General features: G+C 38.4%; 3 protein-coding genes and 1 long non-coding RNA gene across 6 annotated transcripts in view; 2 read left to right on the top strand and 2 right to left on the bottom strand.

The window, feature by feature from the left end:
• Nucleotides 1-731: 731 nt before the first annotated feature.
• On the bottom strand, nt 732-3098 carry LOC147859298 (uncharacterized). Its single transcript, XM_087325338.1, has 4 exons — nt 2967-3098; nt 2789-2840; nt 2098-2481; nt 732-1371 (listed from the first exon to the last, which is right to left on the bottom strand). Exons 1-4 carry the CDS (start codon nt 3023-3025, stop codon nt 850-852), a joined length of 1017 nt encoding a protein of 338 aa, XP_087181464.1. The 5' UTR covers nt 3026-3098; the 3' UTR covers nt 732-849.
• Nucleotides 3099-3512: 414 nt separating this feature from the next.
• The window catches only part of LOC147859299 (uncharacterized), a 28582-nt gene continuing 5437 nt past the window's right edge, over nt 3513-26657 (top strand). Inside the window, exon 1 of the long non-coding RNA XR_015530305.1 lies at nt 3513-3584. This is a non-coding gene — a long non-coding RNA (uncharacterized LOC147859299). The remainder of the gene's footprint in view (nt 3585-26657) is intronic.
• Nucleotides 6230-9822, top strand: LOC147859300 (pentatricopeptide repeat-containing protein At3g26782, mitochondrial-like). 2 transcript variants are annotated; one of them, XM_087325848.1, is made up of 2 exons: nt 6230-6390; nt 6889-9822. In XM_087325848.1, exons 1-2 carry the CDS (start codon nt 6255-6257, stop codon nt 9093-9095), a joined length of 2343 nt encoding a protein of 780 aa, XP_087181974.1. In that variant the 5' UTR covers nt 6230-6254; the 3' UTR covers nt 9096-9822. The 2 variants fall into 2 exon arrangements, with proteins under 2 accessions (XP_087181974.1, XP_087181975.1); XM_087325849.1 differs by having other exon boundaries at nt 6955-9822.
• On the bottom strand, nt 10974-15158 carry LOC147859301 (uncharacterized). 2 transcript variants are annotated; one of them, XM_087325556.1, is made up of 3 exons: nt 14273-15158; nt 11376-14002; nt 10974-11345 (listed from the first exon to the last, which is right to left on the bottom strand). In XM_087325556.1, exons 1-3 carry the CDS (start codon nt 15090-15092, stop codon nt 10974-10976), a joined length of 3819 nt encoding a protein of 1272 aa, XP_087181682.1. In that variant the 5' UTR covers nt 15093-15158. The 2 variants fall into 2 exon arrangements, with proteins under 2 accessions (XP_087181682.1, XP_087181681.1); XM_087325555.1 differs by having other exon boundaries at nt 10974-14002.

The raw sequence follows: 26657 nt of genomic DNA on the forward strand, positions 1-26657 counted from the left end.
TCAACTCCCCAACGAGAGAGAAAACTTGATTTAGTGTTATCCCATTATAACGACTCAAATTGATCTTAGCACTTGGGATTCATCAAGGACAATAGAGCTTTTTATCAAAGTTGAAGAGTAAGAGGGGCAAAGTAAATCATTTGCATGGACAATGATACTAACAGTCTTAAGCACTTACAATTATGATGGAGCAATGTCAAATCTCCTCTAACCAACATGGGCATATGATTATATCACGGCTTGTGTAGGGCATTACCTATAAAAAAGACATTGCATTGAAAGGGGATACATCTTGTCTAGTGTTAGGGGGGGGGTAAACGAATACTTGACCACCCATTCGTATTCGTATTCGTTTGCATTCGAATGGGAAACCCGACAAATGCGAATATGTCAATCTATGGTCGCAATCAATCAACCAAAAGTAAAAAATCCATCACTCAGTTTATTACAAAATCAAATAGTTATAATTAAGCTACATGTTACTTCAAGAACAATTTAGTAATGACAATGTAATATGTTTCAACCAATAACCAAACATGTCGCTTTGAAATAACTATAACATGTGTCTTACCATTCACTCAAACTCGATGAGAACTTTTTCCAAACCAATATTTTTAATGTTAGCTCAATTGAGTGGAGATCTCTATGATTTCCAATGTAATGTAGGTCTGTTACGGGAGCATGATCCAACACACAACCCCACATATTACAATTTACTCTAAACATTTACAAAAACAAAGGTCCTTTGTTTATGGTTTTCACAAAAATAACGTCAAGACCTTCAATGTCAAAACCATATGTTCTTTGCACGTCAAGTACAAAGAACTTTGGGCTTTGCTAATACTTCCTTCAAGACCCAAGGGGAGGAAGAGGACCGCAAGAGAAGCGTCGTTTTTTGGGAGGAGATATGAAGAAGGCGTGAGGGGCTATATTAAGCTGTAATAACCGGTTCTTACGTTGCTCTTGTAAGCGGAGCTTCCCCTTGTCATGCCACTTTGTGTCTAAGTTGCAAACCGAAGGGATACGTGTCGATGGGCTCAAATCACCTAGGCGTTGATGTCGCACCACACTTCGCCACTCTTGCTCGCCCACATCCAACAATTTTGCCAATTTCTCTTGTTCCCTTCGTTGTTCGAATGAAGTTAAATCATATGGCCCCTTGGTCAACACAAACTCACTCACTTCCACTGCCCAACTACTTAAACCTCGACCCTTCATGTCGGGCTTCCTTGTACATCGTTGCTCCGTCGCCATCCTTTCCCTTTGATTTTCTTTCATTGCCTCTACAATCTTGTCATCGATGTCATTCACCCCCTTCAACACCGCTACATATGGTGAATAAAAGGTTCCGTTCCTTGACTTGGTGCTTATCTGAAAATCAAAATCCCTCATTATCACGTGAAAAATCAACGAATGATCATAGGTCTCATGAATTAGTTCTTAATGATAAACACAATCTTGCATATGAAACTTCATTTCATGAAGAAATATTGATCTACCAACATCATATAAATTAGCATAAAATGATGTAAAATGCGCACTTTTAAAGCATTGAGAAAACATGGAAAAATTTAAGCAACCAACATGGGCACACCTCCCCAACATTAAAATGTCTAAGCATAAAAAATAGTCTTGAACACATCATTTATTTCATCTTAATGGAAAGTTTTTTTTCTTATCATCTCAAGTACGACAAGTTATTCAAGAAAGGCCCAATAGTAAGCCATGATCCTATTTACGGATGTATCGTTCAAGTGGCATGCTTAATAATGATACTTACCAAGCATTGGACTAAAGGAAGAGGTTCCTTCCCCCCATACCCAAGCACATAAATACATGCTTTCATAGGCACATTATGCCCCAAATTTTATCTGACTTATAGAATTAGTTTGTACACTTTGCCGAGCCAATATGGTAAAGCCGTAGAGAGTACAATAGACAATGGACACACACACACACAGAAAATCATACTTATCTGGTGTTTGATAGTATTTGGCATTGCCTGTTGGCAAGGAAAGATTTGAATATGTGACTCTGATTCCTTATGCAATAATCCTTAAGATGAAATTGTGGAGAGATCACAAAGAGAAAGCATACTAGATGGTGGTTGGTGAGCCAATAATTTTGGATGTGTCCTTTGACACGATCAACAACATTCTCGAGTTCTTGGTGTCTAAGTTCGAGATTGTAGCAATGCACATCCTTCCTGACCATATCACCGACACCCAAAGACTGCACGATGAAGCGTTTCCGGTCGTAGAAGCTATGCACATACTTCCTACTATAGAAACCTCGATATATACGTTGGATGGCAGTGGCTTTCGCATCGAAGAATGCCAATCGGTTCTCCTTGCCCACCTCAATTTGCTTGAGCTTGAACCTTACCCTGCCCAGGTGCCCTCTGTACAACCTTTGTATGTCCGTTGCGGCTCGGTTCCATCTCCTCAGCATAAATCCAACCAGTTTCCTCCTCAATGCTCTCTGTCCATCATAAAAAAAAGGACATTCGGCTACATGATTAGTCGCCTTTAATCAATAATTACTGTAGATTTGATATTCAGCGTCATTTGATTAATGCCAAGATCTTTTTTAACCCTCCACATCAATTCCTGATTAATACATACAATTTGGAACTGATATATGGTGCCTCCATAACATAACGTATCATAATCACATCAAGTGCTTGATACAAACATAATTAGTCTCCTTTAATCAATAATTACTAGTGATTTGGTTCAATTTCATCTGGTTAATGCCAAGATTTTTTTAGCCACTTAGATGCATTTACCTGAATTTTAATGGCGGCTTGGTGCTCCTCTAGCCGATGCAATTCTGCATCTCTGGATGTTTACATCGGAAATCAACAAATTGTCATGAACCACGTTAATTCAGATGACGGGAAGAAAATGAAATCGAATCATTAGTGTTTTCGAACAAAACCAGATCAAAGCAAAAGCCCCTCTTACTCAGAGAGCTTGACAAAGGTCTGTATGACATCTTCGATTCTCTCTTTCGCGTGCAACATGATGATTCCTTAATCTTTATTTATATTGAATCCTTCCCCTGCTTGATTCCTGATTTCCATCTCCTCTGCTTCTGTCTCCTATCCTTCTCTGTCTGTGCTTGTGTCTTTTCTGTCTACTCGACGCCGTCCCTTCAAAACCTTCATCATTTTTATAAATTATAATTATTTATTTCTATTTATTTTATGAATTTTGCATTTTCCAAAATCCCCAAAATACCCCTCCCTATCCCCAACCTTCCGAATCCCATGTCGTCTACCCACCATTTTTTTTTGTAGAAACCCTAACCCCACCCTCTACAAACACTATATGTAGTCTTTTCGGTCCTCGCTCATGTTTTTTTTCTTTGGACGGGAGGGTTCGTAAAACCCACAGGAACATCCACCGAGAATCACGTTGAATAATCATCATGCCTTTTTTATGAAATCCCTGAATGTATCTGAGGATTTTGCAGGCTCTGTCTCTAGATCCTACCTCGTATTTTTGTAACCCAATGGAGACCAGGAGGTCATGGGTTCAACCCCTACATTCCACAGTGGCATCTAGTGAATTAAGAGATATGTATGAAGTATATAATAGAGAGGTGAGAAATTTAGGTTTTGAACCCAATATGTAGTGCTTGTAGGGTAAAAACTTCCCATTAGGGTAAGCTAATTACATTAGGGAGATAAAGAGAATTAGAATTTTTATTGTCCATAAAGAGGCCAATTTTGACCTATGGGGCTAGAGTATACACGTGTTCTTGATACGTGTGTCCTTAAAAAGGGATATTCATACATTGAAGCACAATGTATGAATATCATCCAAATGGTAGGTGTATTTTGGGAAATTCGTGAATACTTTGAGGTGTTTTGTTCGATTGTGCAAATAAAAATTGTATGTGTAATTATGTGGGCTTATTTATGATTTGTGTCTCTGTTGTACAAGTAAGAGGTTGTCAACTGAATCAATTCCAATTATTGATATGTCACCACAAGATTGAAAGCTTGGTCATTCAAATATTCAAACGTTATTCTAATTAAATTCTGTGATCTTAAAAGGTTGGTGATTTGAATTGTTCTTGTTGATATCATGTTTGTTTTAGGCCCTATCCAATATAGTATAAACTATCATTACTCTTAATGGTTGACATCAATCTCAGCCAATTTTTGTTTGGGTAGAGCCTTGTAGAGTCTATTCTCGTTCAAAATTTGTTCACGTTCCTTGGATGTATTGAGAACGACTCTTTTTTGGCTTGAGTAGTGTTATTTCATGTATTGTTGGCTTTGTGTACAACGTGTACTATTTTATCATTTCTAAATTTTCTTTCTTTGTAAAGCTTAGGCTTGATGTCAATGTTGCTTGCACTCACAAAAGTAGATGCTAACCAAGGTATAGTTGAAATTATCAAATGCATACATTCTTTCACTATCTCCGTTTCTCCCTTATGCAATTTGGTGGTTGCCTCCATGTGGTTAGCATTGTGACAATGGAAAACTTTCTACACATTGTCTTTTTTGCCACATTTTCATGTCCCTATTTGCATAACTGACTCATGGAGTTTTGTGTAGTTAAAATAGAAAATATACTACGACGAGATGACATCTACACCTCCCCCAATTTCATTGATTGGCCTAACAAAGATTAAAAACCAATGTCACCTTTAATTGTTGTTAATGTTGTTGGGATTGTATGTATCATAGTAGAAGAACATCAATGAACATTACATCATAAGCCATTCACAAATGGGAGGACTCAAATCTTCCACTAGGTTAATATTAAACATGATTAACTAAGCATTTTGTGACTATCTTGCAAATTGATGATAAAACAATATGAAGATATTTTTTAGTACACATACAAGTGCCACCAAAGTAAATAATTGGCTAAAAAACTTTCTTATACCCTCAACGCGAACCAAACATACAACTCCTCAAATAACGCATCTAACTAATCATAGAATTAGATCATTTCTATTGAAGGGAAAAACTTTCACATGCACCCATCCAATGCATTATTTTTTATGCAATAAGAGTTCAAATCGAACACCATGCAAATATTAAAGAGTGTTCTGCAATCTATTTCCATAACAAGCATCAGAGCAAAAAATATGTAGCTCTAATATGCGGTGGATAAACAAATGCTTGTGCCTTGTGTTATGTGTTATGTGTGGGGTTTTATGGCTACACCAACGAAGAAAAGATTACACCAACTCAATGTATGTAAATCAACAAGAACAAAAGAGCGAGGAGGGACAATAAACAAAGACGAGGGGCATTACCTAGTCTAATTTCCCAAATCTAGAGTTGGTGGTCGAGGAACATGGAAATATTGGTCATCTAGTAGTGAAAAATCTAGTAGCAAAGTAACGATGTATACCATAATATGGTTGAAGATAGAGCTCAGTTAACAAATAAGGTTTTGGATACGCGACAGATTACTCGACATGTAAAGTGGTGGTGTTGAGTTTCAGATGCAAGATGGCATTCTCATCTTCCATTTCGTGTAAAGAAGTTCCTTTTGTGTGCAATGGTGTATGGGTTACCATTGGCAATGGCTTTAAAACGAAGGCATATTTCGAATGGGACATGTTATTTTTGTATATAGTGGTTGAGGAGGATGACAGACATAGGTTCATTACATGTCCGGTTGCCAAAGCCATTTGGGTGGTTACATCACAAATTTGGGCATTAGTAACAAGAAGTGATTTGCCACCTTTTCAAGTGGGTTTTCATTAATGGTGCTAGAGCTCTACCCACCCCATCATATTAGGTGGTGTCAGTGTACCTTATGTATCGGAGGATGTGGTTTAACTGGACCATGAGAAATGGGTTATTGTTTGGGAAGACTTTGTGGGGGTACCACAACAGCTGCGTAGGCTGAAAGGAAAGTTGATTTGGCGATTTTCGCAGTTATGTTGTATGAGGACGTTGTCCCAAGATGAGGTAGATTTATTTTCTTGTATTAGAGCATTTGAGAGGATTTATTGTGCCATATCACTTCTAACGAAGTAGTGGAGATAGTATGGGTTTGTATTATCATCTTGTTTTAGTAACAAACACAGATTTATAAGAAAGAAGAAGAAGAAGAAGAAGAAGAAGAAGAAGAGGCGAGGGGCATTTTTAGAAATACAGAAAGCTCAGGGGTAGCATCCGGAATTACGTATTTCCTGATGATCGATTCGTATGGACGTCACAACCCCAACCCAATCAATGGAAAGGAGGAAACGCAGAAGAAATTTGTACAGGTTCCATGGAGCTCCTCCCCCTGAGCTTCCCTCTTCTTCGCCAAGAAGACGCCTTTCCCTTCTTCAGAAGCAGAGGAACCTCCCCGAAAACCCCCCCTTTCCCTTCTGGGGGAACTCATCTTCTCCGCCATAACCAACGAGGTATTTCTTCTCATCTTCATCTTCTTCTTCTTCTTCTTCTCCTTCTACAAGGAAACACATCTTTAAAAGTGTAGACGTGAATGCGCAGATTTTGAACAAATGTAGAGTAGGAAGACAGATGAGGGAGGAAGTTTTATTATAGCGATGGATTTAGTCTGGTATTTAAAAAATAAAGGGAAAAGCTTCCCAAATACCCATCTCAGTTTTTCATTATTTCCTCGATGATCCTGACTCTCGACCACATACATATATGTGGAGTGTGACCAATTATATGGCCATAACATCCCCTTTTTACTCAACTGTGTACGCTATTTGAGAAATCATATGACCATCGGTATTTTGAGAAACAACAGAATATCAGAGGCATTTGTGGAAATAAAGAAAAATTGATGGGGGTGTTCTGAAGCTTTTCCCTTCAGGGGAGATGAACCTATTATACTTTGACGTTTGAAAATATATTGGATTCGTCTTAGTCGAATGATTTAGCCTAATTTCTAGACATATACCTTAAAACGGCTCATCATCATCAGGAATTTAAGTGGACAAGAAAGCTGCTTTGCCCAGGTCCTATCATAAAAAGAGTTGCAATTGTGGATGAACATATTACATCTAAAGGGCAAAGGCATGATCCAATATGTGGCTTCCTGCCAACTTCAATTTCGGCTTCTTCATTGGAGCTTCTGTTGATAGATGAGTTGATCTTTGAATTACAGATATGCCGACAAAGAAAAGATCGTGATCATGCAAAATTTGTACATACATTTATATGCAGCCATGGTCTGGAAGATCACATAGTTATTGGAAATCATATTGTTCCTACTTTGGTTGGATGTGCAAGTGTGGATGAGGCTCAAAACCTCTTCCTTAGGTTGCCGTACCAGAGTGAGCATTCGTGGACTTCTCTCATATCAGGGTTTAGTAATTGTGGGCAATGGCATCGAGCTTTCACCTTATATCAGAGAATGTGCAAGGTTTCTATCACTCCTACTACCCATACATACGTTTCGCTTCTGAAAGGATGTTCGATGCACAATGATGTGAGAAGGGGACAAGAATTCCATACTCAACTGGTGCAAACAGGATGTGAAATGCATACCATTGTTGGAAATACTTTGGTGAGTATGTATGCGAATTGTGGCTTGGTTTTAGAAGCACAAGAAACCTTTGATAATTTGGAAGATCGGGACTTTGTATCATGGAATGCACTTATATCAGGATATGCTGAATATGGACCCTATGAGGAAGCTCTAAAAGCTTTCAAAAGGATTTCTTTAGAGAATGTGCTGGTTACTGATGCCACATTTGCATGCGTCTTGAAAGCTTGTGGTAATCTAGGTTCCATGGAAATAGGAAGAAATGTACACACAGAAATCCTTGGGAAAGGATTTGATAGAGAGTTACTTGTCGGGAATGGCTTGGTTGGAATGTATGCTAAGTTTGGATCAATGTCTGAGGCACATAAAGTCTTTTCACAGCTTCTCATTCAAGATGTGGTGTCATGGACTGCGTTGCTTTCTGGATATTCGGAACATGGTCTGCCACAAGAAGCTCTTGAGATATTTGAACGTATGCAAGCTGAGGGCATTTCACCAAATGATGTCACATTTGCCGCTGTTGTAAAGGCTTGTGGTGCCTTAGGAGCTCTAAACAAGGGGCGAGAGTTACACATGAAAATCACTGAACAAGGATCTGGAAAGAATCTAAATGTTTGCAATAGTCTAATAAACATGTATGCAACTTGCGGTGCAATTCCAGAGGCACAGAAAGTTTTTGCAACTCTGGCAAATCGAGATGTGGTCACGTGGAGCTCTATGATAAGAGGATTTGGCATGAATCATGAAGGTGATTCAGCAATACAATACTTCGAACAGATGCTGGAGCACGGAGTTCAGCCAAATGCAATCACGTTTTCCAGCCTATTGAAGGCTTGCAATGGCAGAAGTTTGATAAGACGAGGTTATATGTACTTCCGAATGATGGCAAAGTATAGTATCTCCCCAACTATTGAACACTATACTTGCATAGTAGATATGCTTGCCAGGGTTGGGCTTTTGTACGAAGCTGAAAGGTTTCTTGAAGCATTGTGCCCTCATTTTGAAGCAGGATGGACATCTTTACTCGGTGCATGCCGAGCTTATGGAGAAGCTGAACTAGGATTAAGATGCTTTCATCAACTTGTCTCTTTGAATCCACTAGATTCTGCTTGGTACTTGCTTATGGTTGACATATATGCGAATTTGAGCATCCATCTAGATAATGCTCATCAAATCGAGAATCTTAGAAAACATATGGGGGCACTGAATAGACCTGGTGTTGCCTCAATAGAAGTGAATAAATGTGTTTATGAATTTATTGGGGGAAATGATCAAAGCTTGGATGTTTCTGGGATGCTTGGAATGATGAATATGTGTGTCAAGGAGGGAGGGCATATTGCGAATGTAGAGTTAGTTCTTCGACCTGTTTGCGAAGAGAGAAAAGAAACTGCAGTTTGTCAACATGCTGAAAGGTTTGCATTAGCCTTTGGGCTCTTAAATGTGCCTCAAGGTGAAACAATCCGTGTCACGAAAAACATGAGGATGTGCAATGATTGCCACAATGTAAGCAAACTCATATCAAAGATTGAAAAGCGGGAGATTATTCTCCGGGATGATTGCTGCATCCATCATTTTAAGGACGGGTTATGTGAATGTGGGGATATATTCTGAATTTCTTTAAATGTATATAGCATGTCCCAAATCGTCCTTAAATGAAGCAAAAAAAAAGTGGTATATTGAAGCAAATATGCAGTTCATGAATGGTCTTCTGCCAAACAGACTGGAAATGCAAAATCAAGCCGTGTGGAAATCCCTGAATTTTTTGAATGTATGGCCCTTTGTTGTTGGATTAGGACTATCCTTAACTGAAGCAAAAGGAAGTGGTCTATTGAGGCAAATATACATTACATGAATGGTCTTCTGCCAAACTGAGTGAAAATGCAAAATCAAGGCACAGGGAATTGGCATAAAATGTTATTGTCCTTAATGAAGATGAATCAATAATTGTGCACTGAACCCAGCTTATAATGGCAGGCTGCCAGTTGGCTTCTTGTGACAGGAATGCCAAAATATCAAATATTGAATCAGTACTAAGAAGGAAAATTAACATGGCTGTAGGAAAGAGGCTTACCATGGTGGTAACATGTGATGGAAAATTAGGGTTTGATTCCAGAGTGGGAGGCTAGAAATAGCTACCACACCAGGGAAAACAAGGTGAAGGAAAAGGAAAGGTTGTGGACATGTGCAAAGAAGCATGGTTTTATTTTGAAGGATTGAGAGAAGAGATGCATATGAGCACCCTTACAAAATATAGCTAGTATGAACCTCCATAGGATAATTAGTTTGAAACCTCACTGACGAACTAATAAATAGATGGTGTAAATCATGACGTTTGTTTGTGGAACTTTACTCATGGAGCTCATATTCATTGAGCCCATAACAATCAAGAAAACCCACTTTTATCATTTAAACTAGGAAGCAAGTAGATAACTAACATTATAATTGTGGTTGATTGATGAATTCAAGATATACGAAACCGAACAATGAATTTGGATAGTTGAGTTATAAGTAATTAGAAAATAAACTTACAGAGATGATAGACGCGTAGGTTTTTGATGTGATGAAAGTTTGGGTCATCCATAGAATTATAATTGTGGTTTCTTGTTTGAATTCAAAATGTACTAATTTGAATAGTTAAGTTGTAAGTCCTTAGAAAATAAACTTACAGAGATAATAGAAGCTTAGATTTTGGGAGGTCATGGAAGCTTGTCACCTATGCTTAACCCAGAAAATAAGTCATTAGTCACCACAGCACATTTAAACATCTAAAACATAGGCTAGCGTTAATATAAAATCCACAAAAGAAGTTGTAAACACCAACTACCATTTGAGAGTGGAAATTGTAAACACTACCATTTGAGATAGAAATCTGATATTCCAAAACAATATTCTCTTTTATTAATTGAGACAAAACAGCCTCTAGAGAGCTGCTGCAAACAATACATGTAAAATTACCGTCATGTGCTCCCACAATGGGATGTCACAAAATGTAAAAGGCTCTTCACCACAACCCTCCATGGTGGGCATGGTATTTATACAAAGTCAACGAGAGAAAACATGATTGGAGAACAGGAAATACTAATTTTACCTCTATTTTGATGCCCAATATGCAACTGGATAGATATCAATCTTTCCCAATAGAGTGGGCGATATATCCTGTTGTCCACATCTCCATGGATATAATCAGAATCTCTAGATGATGACGTACATGCAACTAAGCAATACAAACCATAAAAGAAAAAAGAACTTGAAAATCATGCCAGTTTTACCATCTTCATACTGATATCTTTTTGTTTGTTTTTTTATTACTTTGTTGATATCTACAAGTATCTTTTGCTTGCTTGTAGGGATCTATAGTAGATGAGGTCGACCATCTTAACATTTTTCATATCTTATTGAGAAGTGGCCTTCATTCCACAATGAACCTTGAACCTTGTGAGACTCTTTCATCACTTCAATCAATCTTGGTTGCAACATTGTGAATCAAATTTATTGTATGTGATCATTTTCAATCAAGCCATTGTGGTTCTTTTCATCCATTCCACTCAGATTCTTTGGCACATCATGCTCTTTAACTGAGGTCTGGATCATTGTGACACTTGGCTGACTGTTATTCAAGTTCTTATCAATCAGTTTGATCAACTCATTTGATGATATAACTTTATCAACACCATTCAAAATCATTTCCTCTTCCAAAGATTTTGATTTTTCTTCTTCATTGCCACTCACTTGGCTCTGGACCATTGTGATGCTTGGCTGACTGTTATTTGAGTTCTTATCATTCAGTCCTATCACATCGTTTGATGATATGACTTCAAAGGATCTTAAATTTTCCTCTTGGTTCCCACTCACCTGGGGATGGTTCTTCATAGATTCCTCCTTATTACTCAGTGGGATATGTTTCTTCATAGATTCCTCCATCCTACCATTGAAACCATTACATAATAAATCTATCCCTCCATTGGTGGATTCATTTGCAAAATCCTGCATAATATCATTTGCTTCATTTCGATGTGATTCAGCTGATTTCGTATTTAAATGCAGCTCAATATCATCATTTTCGACTTTTTCCACATTATCATCATTGTTTAACAGCTGCCCAATATCAGCAATTTTTTCCATTTCCACATTTCTATCATCTTTCAGAAACTGCCCACTCTGATCAATCCCTTGTATTTCCACATTTCCACATTTATCGTCGTCATTAGGAGCTATCTTGGGTTTTTCAGGCACAATGTCATTTTCTTCTTTGATATTTTGTTGAATTAAATTGTCATCCCGGACACTTTCTCGAACAAAATCCCCATTTTGAATTATTTCTTGAGCAATTTTTTCCATTTCCACATTTCTATCATCTTTCAGAAACTGCCCACTCTGATCAATCCCTTGTATTTCCACATTTCCACATTTATCGTCGTCATTAGGAGCTATATTGGGTTTTTCAGGCACAATGTCATTTTCTTCTTTGATATTTTGTTGAATAAAATTGTCATCCCGGACACTTTCTCGAACAAAATCCCCATCTTGAATTAGTTCTTGAGCAATTTTTTCCATTTCCACATTTCTATCATCTTTTAGAAACTGCCCACTCTGATCAATCCCTTGTATTTCCACATTTACACATTTATCGTCGTCATTAGGAGCTATCTTGGGATTTTCAGGCACAATGTCATTTTCTTCTTTGATATTTTGTTGAATAAAATTGTCATCTCGGACACTTTCTTGAACAAAATCCCCATCTTGAATTAGTTCTTGAGCAATTTTTTCCATTTCCACATTTCTATCATCTTTTAGAAACTGCCCACTCTGATCAATCCCTTGTATTTCCACATTTCCACATTTGTCGTTGTCATTAGGAGCTATCTTGGGTTTTTCAGGCACAATGTCATTTTCTTCTTTGATATTTTGTTGAATAAAATTGTCATCCCGGACATTTTCTTGAACAAAATCCCCATCTTGAATTATTTCTTGAACAATATCTTCTTCATCTTGGGCACTTTCGTGTAGGGCGGAGTTTGAAAGATGCCTTTGAAGAGCCGTATCAATATCTACAGATGGAGCACCTGCAAGTTCAAATTTCTCTACAGAGGCGTCTAGCACCTCCTTCCATGCTGACAACCCTAGCCTATACCCCACCTGAGAGTGCTCATATAATATATTTCCCCATAGCAGGTAAATATGTGATCTCAAACCTTTGTCACTATCCTGCCCCTCTTCTCTACTGTATTGCTCTAATATTAATGCTGCCATCTTCATCCGTTCCTCGGCATTGTGAAAAAGCTCTAACATCTTCGATGAATCCCACGTGCTAAGATCTGTCTGATTCGCTATGGCTAGAGACCACTTCAGCTTCGCTCTCTCAAAATCCTTCTGTCCAAGGCTAAGCATAGCATCACAGAAGTCTGGTTTCACGTGCAAGGATTGCTTGAACTTCTCCTCGGCAAGAGCGTATTGAGCCTCAGCCCAATCAAAAGCTTCTTGTAAGCGATCACAAAAATCAATTTCCTCGTCTTTGGTGTCATGAGGTAACTCTTTCCTTGCCATACACATATAAACATTTCCCCAATTAAGGTATCCTAGAGCTATCATTTCTTTGAATTTAATACCTGCAGATTCGAAAAGCTTGTGTGCTTCTTCGGTAGAAGCAACTTCCTCTAAAGCTTCAGAACAAAGGTCTATACCAATATTATGTAAATCAATCCCCCCAGTTGCATCTATTCCCAGATGAACACGGAAAAGATCAGCAAAATCAGATAGCCACTTATCATGTTCCTCTTTCTCTTTTGAATAGTCTCCTTTCTGCTCAACAGAGGATGTCACGTCCGATATACCCTTGCTATATGATGTAATAGAAAACTCTTTCATATCCACCAAAGAAGCCTCTTCCTTATCATATGGCTCTTGTTCTGGGGGTACATCAACCACATGTAATCTCAATTGATCTATGACAATTGATCTACTAGATTTCTCATGTGATTCATTAGATATCGAATGTTGCATAGGTGTTCCAACACCCCTTTGGCTCCTCATGGCAGAGGCTGCCTCCGCAAGCCTTAACTCCTTTGTACTCGTGATAGTTACAAGATCTCCCTCGATGTCTTTGTATTTTATTAGCACCGCCTTAGCTGAAGGAAACTTGTCCTGAACTATCTTTCTCAGATCTTTAAATTTGCAATTCATGGGCATTTCCGCTAACCTTATGTCATGATCATATATCAGCTTCAAGGGTTGCACTGGAGGAGAAGTAAGCATCTCAAAAGACTTCGAGACTTGAGAATTCGACACCTGACCATTATCCGAATGAACAGTTCTTTCAAAGGTCTCAGTCTTGGGGCAGGCGGAAGAGGTTGCTGAAGATGACTGTCGACGAAAAGGGTCATTGAACATTCGTCGAAAGAGAGGTATTTCATCTGCATTTGTGTGAACCATGTGATGGGAGTATGGAGGAGTTTGCATCATTTGAGAGGATGAGGATGAAGGAGTTTGCACCAACCGAGAAGATGAGTGTGGGGTTGACTCTGGTGTACAAAAACAAAAACAGCAGATTCATGATGGGCATCGTCAATCACATTATTAGGAGACTGGTATTGAGCACTTTCTTGTGGGACATTATGCCCATGTCCATGGAAGGTTCATTCCATGCCCAGGGCGAGATGATATATGACCACCTCATTATGGAACAAGGATATGTTCCATCATGTCCATGCCCATTCTTCAAGATCCATGGACATGTTCAAGCATATGTTTAGAATCAGGTGAAACATGAGGGATATGAAGGGAAAACATACCTTGAAGATCTTGTTGTGGCATTCTGTCATCACCCCCCTGATGATAATGATCACCGAGCAACCCACGGATGCGAATCTCCATCTCCAAGGCATCAGGATGGGTCATATCACTCTTAAGAAGACTTTCCAAATCCTCAAGGGCAAGATCAAGCTTACCTAAAGCTTCATATGCCCGCGCTCGTCTCAAAAGGGCCCTCCCAAAACCTGGGTGGACATTGAGTGCTAAACTGCATTCTCGAACTGCCTCTTCATAATTCACTGGCTTCATTTGCATCAAGCATGCAGCTCGATTACTATGGAAAATTGCACGATCAGGATGGTCTTGTAAAGTAAGCTTAAGTGCTAGATCATATTGCTCCATAGCTCCAACATAGTCTTTCCTCTGGAATCTCCTATTACCTTCTTCCTTGAGCTCTTTTGCCCTCGATGCAAGATACAGAGCATAGTCTTGAAATTTAGAGACTTTTCCTTCTTCGTTTTCATGGGTTGTAATTTCTTTCCCCTCCCATCTCTGATGAATGGCAGGATGCTGATGATGGGGGCGTTGATGTCGCCGTTCAGATTTCAGCCTTTCATTCCCATCTCTCGATTTGTTCTCCTTCCTATGATTCTCGTCTTCAAACCGATCAAATGCAGAGCCACTGACACCATTGTTACCGCTTATACCAATTCCATGATTGTGTCTGATGCTACTACCATTGCTGTTGATGGCATCGCCATGATTACTGTTAGTGATATTGATATCATGTTGTGGGTTGTCGGAATGAGAATGAAAAGAGCTTGATCCCACCCTTCGTCTTCGATTACCTGATCTCGCCATGGGTTTGCTTCTTCTTCTCGAAAAACGAAGCTATATATAATATGGAATAGAAGGAACAACCCAGAGGATTGAATGAGATGCAGAGAGAGAAAAACAGAGGCAGAGGGGAAAAAAACAAAAAAAAAGACGAAGATTTTTGGGCAAAATAAAGTATACAAGAAAAGAATTTAAAGCAAAATATGCAGAAAGATGGAGGGAGAGAGATCACATATACTAATTTGTGATAGGGAGTTTTTGTTTTCTCTGTTTTTTGGGGTCCTTTTTTTGAGTTCTCTTCGATTTCACGTCAAGATCAGGCAGTATATGAATTCTTCCATTTTTTGGGGGGGGTGCTTTCCTGTTTCCTGATGCTTCTCCTTTCTCTTTCCGGAAAGATCTATCATCAGTTTTTTCCCATTTTTAGCTTTTATTCTCTGTCTTTTTGTCAATTGCACTCCATTCTTTCTCTCCTTTTGTTGTTGGGTGGGTGGGGGGGGGGGGGGGGTTATGTGTGTCTTGTCTGTCTGGTATGTTTTGTTGGATCCTGCATTCAGGCAGAGAGAGAGAGAGAGAGAGAGAGAGAGAGAATTAAATTCAGAGGATTTGAATGGTGTAATAGAAAGGCGAGAAAATTCGGTTTCGAACCCAAGACATGGTGCTAGTAGTGTAATAGCTTACCACTAAGGCAAGAGAGATTATTGATTGCAGGTGCAATATGGGCCCCTCTAATGACACTACATTCCACTTTGTCAATCCATGAGAACATGCTTCGATGAAAATGTGTCTCAGAAAGGAGTCCTGGAGAACTCCTTTCAGGAGTGAGAGAGAGAGAGAGAGATTGTGTGAAATCAAGCTTGAATTCGTTAGAAGTCAAACTGTAACGAACGTAAACAAAACTGGTCGCAAACTACGATTCGGGAAGGTCCGTAGTAAGCTAGCCATGTAAAAACTTGTATGGGCTATCTAGTGGCACGAGTTCCGATTCTATCTCTAAGAGCCTTTTACACATCGGTTTTGAAGTGCCCCGGTCGGATATTGCCAACATTTGACATCAATATGGCAGTCACCTAATGTTAATGAACCTAGCCTTGGAAGGCTTGCGAATGTTATCATGGTTATGAAGCTATGGCAAACCAATGATAGCATGTGACAATGCACGATCCACATTTTTTTGTATATGACACTCATCATATTTATTATTTGCTGCCCCTTATTCCAAATCACCTCTCATGACAATCAACATGTTTTAATGGTGTGCTTGTGTCGAGTTAGACTCTAAATGTAGATGTCCCCCTTGTTAGGAAATATTGCAACTATATGTTTATTGTACAAAAGGCCATTCGAATTTTACTCTTCTTTATTGTAAGAGTGCGTTGAGCTAATTTGAAATCAACACTGTTTACCCAAACACACCTTTAATTTACTTAAAGTTTAGTTCATCGTTGACTACATTTTAACAATTCTCCACATAGAGAAAAGAATTTGGGATTTTGATCTTATTACATGTCGGACAAAGTGGAGCAAAGTTTCCACCTTCCATGTCCAAAAAATACTTCCCTAAACACATTTTTTTATCCAAAAGCTCCACAAATGATGACAAAAATCATACACATTATGACAATTTGTGTAGGTAAGTGAACAAGAGTGGGATGTCTCTATTGTTTACCATGTGTATGAATATAAATACAGCAAATGCCAATGCCAATGCCTCGAAATTTACACACTCTCATAGCAACCAAAGTTACTAAAGCAATAGGTTGTCCCTTGATAATGCAAATTTGCTCTTATGTGTTCTATTTTAGAATGGAAGATGTTTCTTCTTTATGAGCAATAGTTGGCCACGTTCTTTCCTTGTATCATTATGTTAATATCTATGTTCGTGTTCTTGTCACATACCGAATGTTTTGAACTATATTAATTGAAAATTATTTATTTATTTATAAACTCTTAGTGTCCTCGATTGGACAAGTAATGTTCGATTCGGATGACGTTACCGTGCTATTTAGTTAATATAATATCAACTATTACAACTATTAAAGAAATAGGAAAATCTATGAAAGAAGCACTTCTAAGCAAGCAATAATGAGCATGGTTCAAACATCATGGCATCCCATTATTGCCATTCTTCGTCTCCCTCATTTAAGCTTTTCACAAGACGCAAAGATTCCTTTTGCTACATTTGCGAACATCTCCTAAGGAGAAGAAATCAAATGGTAGGGCCATCAAGAGTGTTACCTTCTCACCTTGGATATACAAATGTTTCTTCGTGTGTTGAAAGCAACATCTTTAAGTTCAATTTTTGAAAGAGATCGAAAATGACCTTCGACAATTTCCTTAAGAAGTTTCAAGATACAAAAGCAATAATGTACTCCTTAGTGAGACCATATCACTTCCCAATGAATGCAATGGTTTGTGGAATATATGCTTAAGATTCAAAAAACCATTTAGATCAAATTCTCAAATTTATGAGGAAGTACGTAAAATGATTATACACAAAAGCAAAACAAGCTTTGGGAGAATGCAAGAAAAAGTTTGGAAGATGTGGTACATTAGGCTTGCGTAAAACCATACGGAAGCCTTTTACCAACATCGATGTATCATGGCTTGGAAGGCTCACACTCCACACGTTATATCACACCAAACTACAAGATTGACATATATTTGTAAATGTGTAAATCACCATCGCCATATTGTAATATACACAAGAAGGAAGGGGAACCTATTCTTCCCTTTTAATGGGCAGACACTCCACTTATATAGAGGCTTGTTAAGAGTCTATTAGGGTAAAAGCATGCGAGTGGAAACACTATTATAGCTAATTAGCTACTAAAATGGCCATAGCTAATTAGCTATTTGTTTAGCTAGTCTTTCTTGTGGGAAAATCAAATATTTGAAAAACTAATTTATGAAAAAACTCAAATATTTGAACTTCTGTTTCAGACGTAGTGGAACTTGGGGAATATCACCATCATCTAAGGTCGACTTCAATGTCATCAATTTCCTGTTTAGCCTAAGTCTGATTTTGAACGCAGATGGAGTACTCAGAGCACGAACGCAGACGTAGCTCCCGCAACAGCAAAAAATCGACATTGCAGATTGAGAGCTACAACACAGAACCCGCTCGATCATCGTCCAGGTATGTTTCAGTTACAGAAACCCCAAACATTTGTTTTTTCTTTTTGACTACTGTCTGAACTTTGGTGCCGATTCATATTTCCCCAAAATCGAATAGGGCGAAGTCCTTGGAGTCCCATACAAGGATGTCTCGCAAATCGGGGAGTAGCAACAGGTGTGTTTATATTACTTTTTTTGTGTTTAATCCTGTCTTTAGTGATTAGGGTTTGTGATTGAAATTTCTGATTAGGGTTTGTGATTGAAATTTCTGATTAGGGTTTTTGATTATAAATTTCTGATTAGAATTTCTGAATAGGGTTTCTGGTTACAAATTTTGATTACAAATTAGAATTTCTGAATAGGGTTTTTGTTTATAAATTTCTGCTTAGGATTTCTGATTAGGGTTTGTGATTGAAATTTTTTATTAGGGTTTCTGATTGAAATTTCTGATTAGGGTTTTTGATTATAAATTTCTGATTAGAATTTCTGAATAAGGTTTCTGGTTACAAACTTCTGATTACAGATTTTGATTAGGGTTTCTGATTTCAAACTTCTGATTACAGATTTTGATTAGGGTTTCTGATTTCAAATTTTTTAATACAAATTATGATTAGGGTTTCTGATTTGCTAAGTTAAAGATTTTGCACCATTTTTGTTGTTGTTGATTGAGGTTTTTGATTCTCACATATTCTGATTTTGCACTATTTCTGATTTCTGAAATGATATTTCAGATGGCTCGTTCCTCCGTATACGAGAGTGCTAAACTTCGCAAAATTTTGCGAGACAAAGGAGGACTTCCACAACACCTATGGTCTGTCACTCGAGGGTGTTGACCCTGCTGTCCTAAGTAATAAATTGATCAGTGATATAGACTGGATGACAGTATATACAGTGCCTAGAGTCAAAGGCAAGGTCAAGCTGAAGCATGTACGAGCCGACTTGTACGATGACTGCATGAGACTGCACCAAAAAGTTCATCAGGAGATCCCAGTCAACAATGAGTTGTCAGTTTCATTTGCTAGAGCATTTGCATATGAGTACTGCAAAACAACGAAGGAATCTAGAGACCCTGAAATGTATAGGGTAGCTTGGGTAGTCTATGGTGAGGCATCGGTAAAAAGATGCCGAAAGATGGGGACCTTGGCACAAAAAATAGACAGATTTTGGAGCATGGCAGCTGTTGATGCAACTGCCGACTCCCAGCAAGACCGGGGGCATACACCACACCGACACCCAAGGAAAGCCAATGTCGATGATACAGGTGAGACATTGGTTAGCTATATGCTAAAAAATGTCCATGAAGCCTGTGAGACATTGGCATTTTTTAAGACTGATTTAGAGAAAGCCACAATGGCTTCTGCAATGGAGAGCAAAGTTACTTCTGCTGTTACAACAATTAGAAATAAGATTCAGGTAACTATTGTTTTGCTGGTATGTGATTGTGTTATAAATAACGGGTAAAATGTGCTAATCAAGCATTATCTGGAATAGGTTGCGCAACAGGAGCTTGAATTAGAGGGGCCACTGGATCCCCAGCGTAAAATAGAACTGCAAATAGAGATCCAGGTTCTTTCAATGAACTTGGACCTTCTAGGTGTAAATACTGTTGCAGATTACAATTTGGATAAGCTTCAAGTAAGTTAACGATTCCTGAGCAAAGTTGGTGTATCTTTCAACAACAAGAATAATTAATCGGTAAATTTCTCTGTTGCGTTGAAGGAACAATACATTCATCAAGAACAGGTAGTTAGCTGCCTTAAGAAGAAGCTACATTTTGTGGAGGGAATGGTAAGGACCAGACAGGATTTGGACCTGAACATTCTTGCTCCCTTACCAAATGAAGTAGAACCAGAAAATGATTTATTGACAGTTCAAGCACGTTGCATCGCTTGCGGGTTAGGTGTGGAGGACAAAACTGCGTCTTTGTTGGTTCACCTACAACCATGCAACCACACATACCATCTGCTTTGTTTTCAACATGCCTGTCGAATTGCTGCATTCTGTTTGGGAGATTGCAGTACAACTCTACCAAATGAGTGGAGAAAACAAACAGGTATACCATACTGTAGCTAATAAGCTTAGTCTTTTCTAATTAGCTATCCTACTAGCTAATTAGCTACTGGCAGCTAATGAGCTACTAGCTAATTAGCTATCCTAGTAGCTAATTAGCTATGGTACTAGCTAATTAGCTAGTACCATAGTTGTGTAAAAAAGCTAAATAGCTATCCTACTAGCTAATTAGCCATTGGCAACTAATTAGCTATCCTAGTAACTAATTAGCTACTGCCATAGTTGTGTAAAGTAGCTAATAAGCTATCCTAGTAGCTAGTTAGCTATGGTACTAGCTAATTAGCTAGTACCATAGTTGTGTAAAAAAGCTAATTAGTTATCCTACTAGCTAATTAGCTACTGGCAACTAATTAGCTATCCTACTAGCTAATTAGCTATCATAGTAGCTAATTAGCTACTGACATAGTTGCGTAAAGTAGCTAATAAGCTATCCTAGTAGCTAGTTAGCTATGGTACTAGCTAATTAGCTAGTACCATAGTTGTGTAAAAAAGCTAATTAGCTATCCTACTAGCTAATTAGCTACTGGCAACTAATTAGCTATCCTACTAGCTAATTAGCTATCCTACTAGCTAATTAGCTATCATAGTAGCTAATTAGCTACTGACATAGTTGTGTAAAGTAGCTAATAAGCTATCCTAGTAGCTAATTAGCTACTGGCAGCTAATTAGCTGTCCTAGTAGCTAATAAGGTATCCTAGCTACTACATAGTTGAGAAAGTAGCTAATTAGCTTTCATTGTAGCTAATTAGCTATCCTAGCTACCACCATAGTTAGTAAAGTAGCTAATTAGCTATCCTAGCTACTACCATAGTTAGTAAAGTAGCTAATTAGCTATCCTAGCTACTACCATAGTTGAGTAAAGTAGCTAATTAGCTACCATAGTAGCTAATTAGCTATCCTAGCTACTACTATAGTTGTGTAAAGTAGCTAATAAGCTATCCTACTAGCTAATTAGCTATCCTAGTAGGTAATTAGCTATGGTACTAGCTAATTAGCTAGTACTATAGTTGTGTAAAAAAGCTAATTAGGTATCCTACTAGCTAATTAGCCACTGGCAACTAATTAGCTATCCTAGTAACTAATTAGCTACTGCCATAGTTGTGTAAAGTAGCTAATAAGCTATCCTAGTAGCTAATTAGCTACTAGCAGCTAATTAGCTATCCTAGTAGCTAATTAGCTACTACCATAGTTGAGTAAAGTACCTAATTAGCTATCCTACTAGCTAATTAGCTACTGGCAACTAATTAGCTATCCTAGTAGCTAATTAGCTATCCTACTAGCTAATTAGCTGCTGGCAACTAATTAGCTATCCTACTAGCGAATTAGCTATCCTAGCGAATTAGCTATCCTAGTAGCTACTGCCATAGTTGTGTAAAGTAGCTAATAAGCTATCCTAGTAGCTAATTAGCTACTGGCAGCTAATTAGCTATCCTAGTAGCTAATTAGCTACTAGCAGCTAATTAGCTATCCTAGTAGCTAATAAGCTATCCTAACTACTACCATAGTTGAGTAAAGTACCTAATTAGCTATCCTAACTACTACCATAGTTGAGTAAAGTACCTAATTAGCTATCATACTAGCTAATTAGCTATCGTACTAGCTAATTAGCTATCGTACTAGCTAATTAGCTATCCTAGCTTCTACCATAGTTTAGTAAAGTAGCTAATTAGCTATCCTAAATAACTGTCATGTTATTGTAGAATCTTGTGGATTAAGGACGACACATGATGTGTCTGGTGCTGATGATGCTGCAACAGATGAGGATACTACTGCCAATGTGGCTGAAAGTAAGAGTCCTGCTATCACATCTCCTTCAGATCAGCTGCACCCTATTCTTTTGGAACAGTGTACTGAATTAGGCAACGATGTGAAATGCCATGAAATAGTGGAAACAACATGTAAAACTGAGGTTCACAACAACAGTGTTTATGAACACTTGATGCAACATTTCTTCGAATCTCAAGACCTTGATTCCACCCCACCGAGCCCAACTACTGAAAATGTCCAAACAGATCCCTCTGTACTTGAAAAGCTAGTTCAAGAAACAGCTGATGTGCAATTAGCTGCTGAGGCGATGGGAAGGTTGTCGGAGGAGGACACACTTGCGCATTGGGTCCTAGAAGCAAGGCTAAATGGGGAACCAACCAGAAAAAGGCTGAAGAAGGGGCCACGATCGGGAACAAGACCAGTTACTCGGTCAAGGGGCCCAGACGTAGTGGAGCGAAATACTGTTTAGTTGGATATGATTGTTAGCTTAGGGATTTTGCTAGGGTTTTATGAAGTTTTACTATCCTGTTGGACAAGTAAAACCTCAGATTGGTTGTTGCTTGATCCACATTATGTAATGGAACTCTATGATGTTTTTCCAAGATAATTTGAAGAGTGTTGTTCTATGACTGAAACTCTTTGATGTTCAGGATATTGTTTTGTGAGACTAGTAGTTACTTTGTGAGTGTGAATATGTTGGTGTTTTCTGATGTTGCAGAGTCTAAAGGGTTTGATTCTATTGCTCGTAAGGCCAATGGCAGTGTGGATACTGTTGATGTTGCGGCATGTTTAAAGGGCCCCATCTTGAAAGTAGATGTAGCAACTGACACAAGTGATCTGGTCACACAAGTTGATCAAGCATGTAGCACGGATGACTTGGTGTTGCAGGTAGATGCAGCATGTAGCACGGATGACTTGGTGTTGCAGGTAGATGCAGCATGTAGCACGGATGACTTGGTGTTGCAGGTAGATGCAGCATGTGATACCAGTGGACTGATATCGAGCAGAACAGTAGCTACATGCACTGAGGTAATCCAAGGATTGATAACTAAGTCGACAAAACAAGAGCACCAGAATGTGAAGCTAGGCCCAACACAGTCGACTAGGGGTTTAAAGAGGAAAAGGACACCAGTTGTGTCAGCCGAACCTGAGCTGATTGAGATTGATCGTATCCTACCAGAAAATGGTGTAACAGCGGCTCAGTTTCAGGAATGGAAACCTAAACCACTAGAAGTCGAGCGAAGAGCCTTGATCTTGGAGCTTGATAAAGTCTTGATGAGTGTGAGATATATGCAGCCAAGGAGGGACGCAAATCAGTTTCTAGAGTGGGCTGTGGAGTACTTCGATTTGTTTATTTGGAGTGAAAAACCAAAATCAGATGTGTGGAAGTGTTTGGCAAGATTCTTCCCAAAATGGCGAAGTCGTTTTAAAGGTCAATGGGCACGAGAAAATTGTGAGCAGATGGAAGCTGCAAGATTCAAGAGGCTTTCTGATTTTTGGGCTACTTGGCCTGAATATAATGCTGACAATACATTGATTTTGGATACAGAACATTTCCGACACTACTTCAATATTCGGAGATGCTGTCTCATTCTACCCGAGGAAATGCCTGAACAGTACCTGGTGCAAACAGTGAGCTGCCAACTAGGTGCATGGTTGTGGACTCCATACCGAGCTCAATATGCGGATAATATATGTAGACTCGTTCCACTGACTAGCAAGAGCTTAGCTGTTTATAGGAGATTTGTAGACATTTCCAATGGTAATTTATAAATATGTAAAGAGATGACATTATTCAATGAAGAATTTAATTACTTGTTCCCACTGTACTTATCTACTGTGTAATTTGAGGAATATGTTGCAGATTGTTGATTTCATTCTATTGATGACTATTTAGCTATTGACAGCTAATTAGCTGCATTTGTACAGCTAATTAGCTACTGATGACTATTTCGCTATAACTTATAACTTAAAACTTAACAAAAAAGACATGATTTTATTGAGAAAGAAGCACAGAAAGCAGACTGTATACAAGAAATTGATTCCAAACGAATTTATTGATCTGTTTTCGCGAAATACATGTTTGTTTTACAAGAGAACATGGTAAGTGCTACTTGTAGCTACAAATTCCGTGGCATACTATTGTAAATACATTTGTACAGCTAATTAGCTGCATTTGTACAGCTAATTAGCTACTGATGACTATTTCGCTATAACTTATAACTTAAAACTTAACAAAAAAGACATGATTTTATTGAGAAAGAAGCACAGAAAGCAGACTGTATACAAGAAATTGATTCCAAACGAATTTATTGATCTGTTTTCGCGAAATACATGTTTGTTTTACAAGAGAACATGGTAAGTGCTACTTGTAGCTACAAATTCCATGGCATACTATTGTAAATACATTTGTACAGCTAATTAGCTGCATTTGTACAGCTAATTAGCTGCATTTGTACAGCTAATTAGCTACTGATGACTATTTCACTATAACTTATAACTTAAAACTTAACAAAAAAGACATGATTTTATTGAGAAAGAAGCACAGAAAGCAGACTGTATACAAGAAATTGATTCCAAACGAATTTATTGATCTGTTTTCGCGAAATACATGTTTGTTTTACAAGAGAACATGGTAAGTGCTACTTGTAGCTACAAATTCCATGGCATACTATTGTAAATACATTCATACACATTAGCACCAACAGTGTATAAACCGGAGCAGCTATTGTATTCTGACATTGGGACGTTGATGCATCTGACCAAATGAGAGTACATATACGCCGCTGGTTTGTCTTCTAACAGCCTGTACACATATTCGTAGTCATCTAGTTTTGCATAAAAAATGCCTTCGATGTAGAATGTCCCGGCAGATACAAAATTTCCCCATGCATCTACAATATTCTGCCTTGCACACTGTTTACTAACCGTGCACTTTAATATATAGAAATCAGCACCCTCTGAATTGCCTTCTTCAGCATTTACAACGAAGTTATCCCCAACGTTCAGGACATCACTCAAAGTATCTCCAAGTCCCTCATATGTGAAGTCAGCATTCTGCCCTGTTTCTCCATCAACTGCTTCCTTATCATTCAAAGTGTGATACTCCCAATTCTGAATGTATGCTTTGTTTAGACAATATCTCCAATTTCCCTGCACACAATGGAAGCAAAAACAAGTCAATTCTCTAACCGCAATACAATGACCATCCAACCTGGAATAACCGCGAACAACATGCAAAGATCGCAATTCGGGAATTCCTTGGCACTCCCAGGTCTTCTCCCTATTTACTTCATCTATCTTCACTTCCCAAAATTCACATTTGATATCTCGAACTTGCGAGGAATAAACACCTATGGCACTCGTCGACATATTTGTTCTTAAAAATTCAACTACATGTGATGCACAATTCATGTGCACACCATCTGTCTTTAGTTGTTCATGGGTAAGTGCCCGCTTTATAACAGCCCCTGCACCATCATGTTCACCTTTACCATGGCCAGACCCAAAAAAATTCCATCTCATCTCCAAACCTGTTATAGCAGGATACCTCCCCACAAAATAAAATGGACGTCGAGCCTTGAATTGTGACGCAGCTCCGTCAGACCAGACCCAATGTTGAGTAAGCTCCAAACGTTGAGCTAATAACCACTGCCAATGTAACTTAAAACAGTGTTGGACGAACAAGGTATCATGCTTCTTATCATCGGAAATAAAGAAATGAATTACTTTTTTAACATCACCTGAAACTCGAAAATATGTTATGTGCACAAAAATGGTTACCTGAACTGAACACCAATGCATAGATTGAATTTCATTCTGCTGCTTGAAAGTATAATTCTCTGCGAAATCTACTACTGAGACTACTACATCATTTGGGAAATCAGATATGCAAGTCTTAAACTGATGGGCCTGCCATGAATAAATGAAGTTGTGTTTAATGAACTTTCCTAGAGATACTACAAACAGAGACACCAAATCCCTTGGTTTAAGCATCTTCCGAACTAGATCCTTTCTTTTACACACCTTTCCTTCGAAATTGGTGTTCACTGACTCAAATAACTTCACAGAGATCAATATTTCACTACTCAATTCATTTGGACACCACCTAAATCTAGTAGGGCCACAATCTTGACATAAACCCATGACACATTTATGAATATGGAAGATAGCGTCAGATTCTCTCGGACACAATATTGAATCTAATAAATAACTCATGGAAGAGATAACGTGCTCAGATGATTTACACTCCTCTTGCGGGCTTGATCGACAGATTGGGCACCCACATGTGCAAACTGTATTAGTTAGGGATGCGCTATGGTGACGTAGTAGATTAACAGAGTCCTTCAGAAAACCCATCTGTACATGGTAAATGCAACAACATGTGTATCGATCCTTTAAGCGTCTCACAAAGTGTGGCTTAAGAGACTCGAATGTTCGTAGTTGAACTTTGATAGTTGGATGCATTCGTTTGAACCTAATAAATAAATCGACCTGCGTAATAAAGGGGAATTAGTTATTCTCGTAACTAGCTAACTATCCTAGTAGCTAATTAGCTATTCTAGTAGCTAGTTAGCTATTCTAGTAGCTAGTTAGCTATTCTAGTAGCTAATTAGCTATCATGGTAGCTAATTA

The sequence above is a fragment of the Azolla caroliniana genome, unplaced genomic scaffold, assembly GCF_043228905.1.
Source record: "Azolla caroliniana isolate FFs.n. ecotype wild unplaced genomic scaffold, voAzoCaro1.0.p SCAF_10, whole genome shotgun sequence".
In the NCBI taxonomy this organism is placed as follows: domain Eukaryota; kingdom Viridiplantae; phylum Streptophyta; class Polypodiopsida; order Salviniales; family Salviniaceae; genus Azolla; species Azolla caroliniana.

What these genes read in the sequence shown, in the direction of transcription:
- LOC147859298 (XM_087325338.1), bottom strand. Translation starts at nt 3,025, where the DNA reads ATGTTGCACGCGAAAGAGAGAATCGAAGATGTCATACAGACCTTTGTC. An exon ending in ACCTTTGTCAAGCTCTCTGA is followed by an intron (nt 2,841 to 2,966) that starts GTAAGAGGGGCT and finishes GTAAACATCCAG; the next exon opens with AGATGCAGAATTGCATCGGC. An exon ending in GGCTCACCAACCACCATCTA is followed by an intron (nt 1,372 to 2,097) that starts GTATGCTTTCTC and finishes TTTGATTTTCAG; the next exon opens with ATAAGCACCAAGTCAAGGAA.
- LOC147859300 (XM_087325848.1), top strand. Translation starts at nt 6,255, where the DNA reads ATGGAGCTCCTCCCCCTGAGCTTCCCTCTTCTTCGCCAAGAAGACGCC. An exon ending in TCTCCGCCATAACCAACGAG is followed by an intron (nt 6,391 to 6,888) that starts GTATTTCTTCTC and finishes CCTAATTTCTAG; the next exon opens with ACATATACCTTAAAACGGCT.
- LOC147859301 (XM_087325555.1), bottom strand. Translation starts at nt 15,092, where the DNA reads ATGGCGAGATCAGGTAATCGAAGACGAAGGGTGGGATCAAGCTCTTTT. An exon ending in GCCACAACAAGATCTTCAAG is followed by an intron (nt 14,003 to 14,272) that starts GTATGTTTTCCC and finishes TTTGTACACCAG; the next exon opens with AGTCAACCCCACACTCATCT.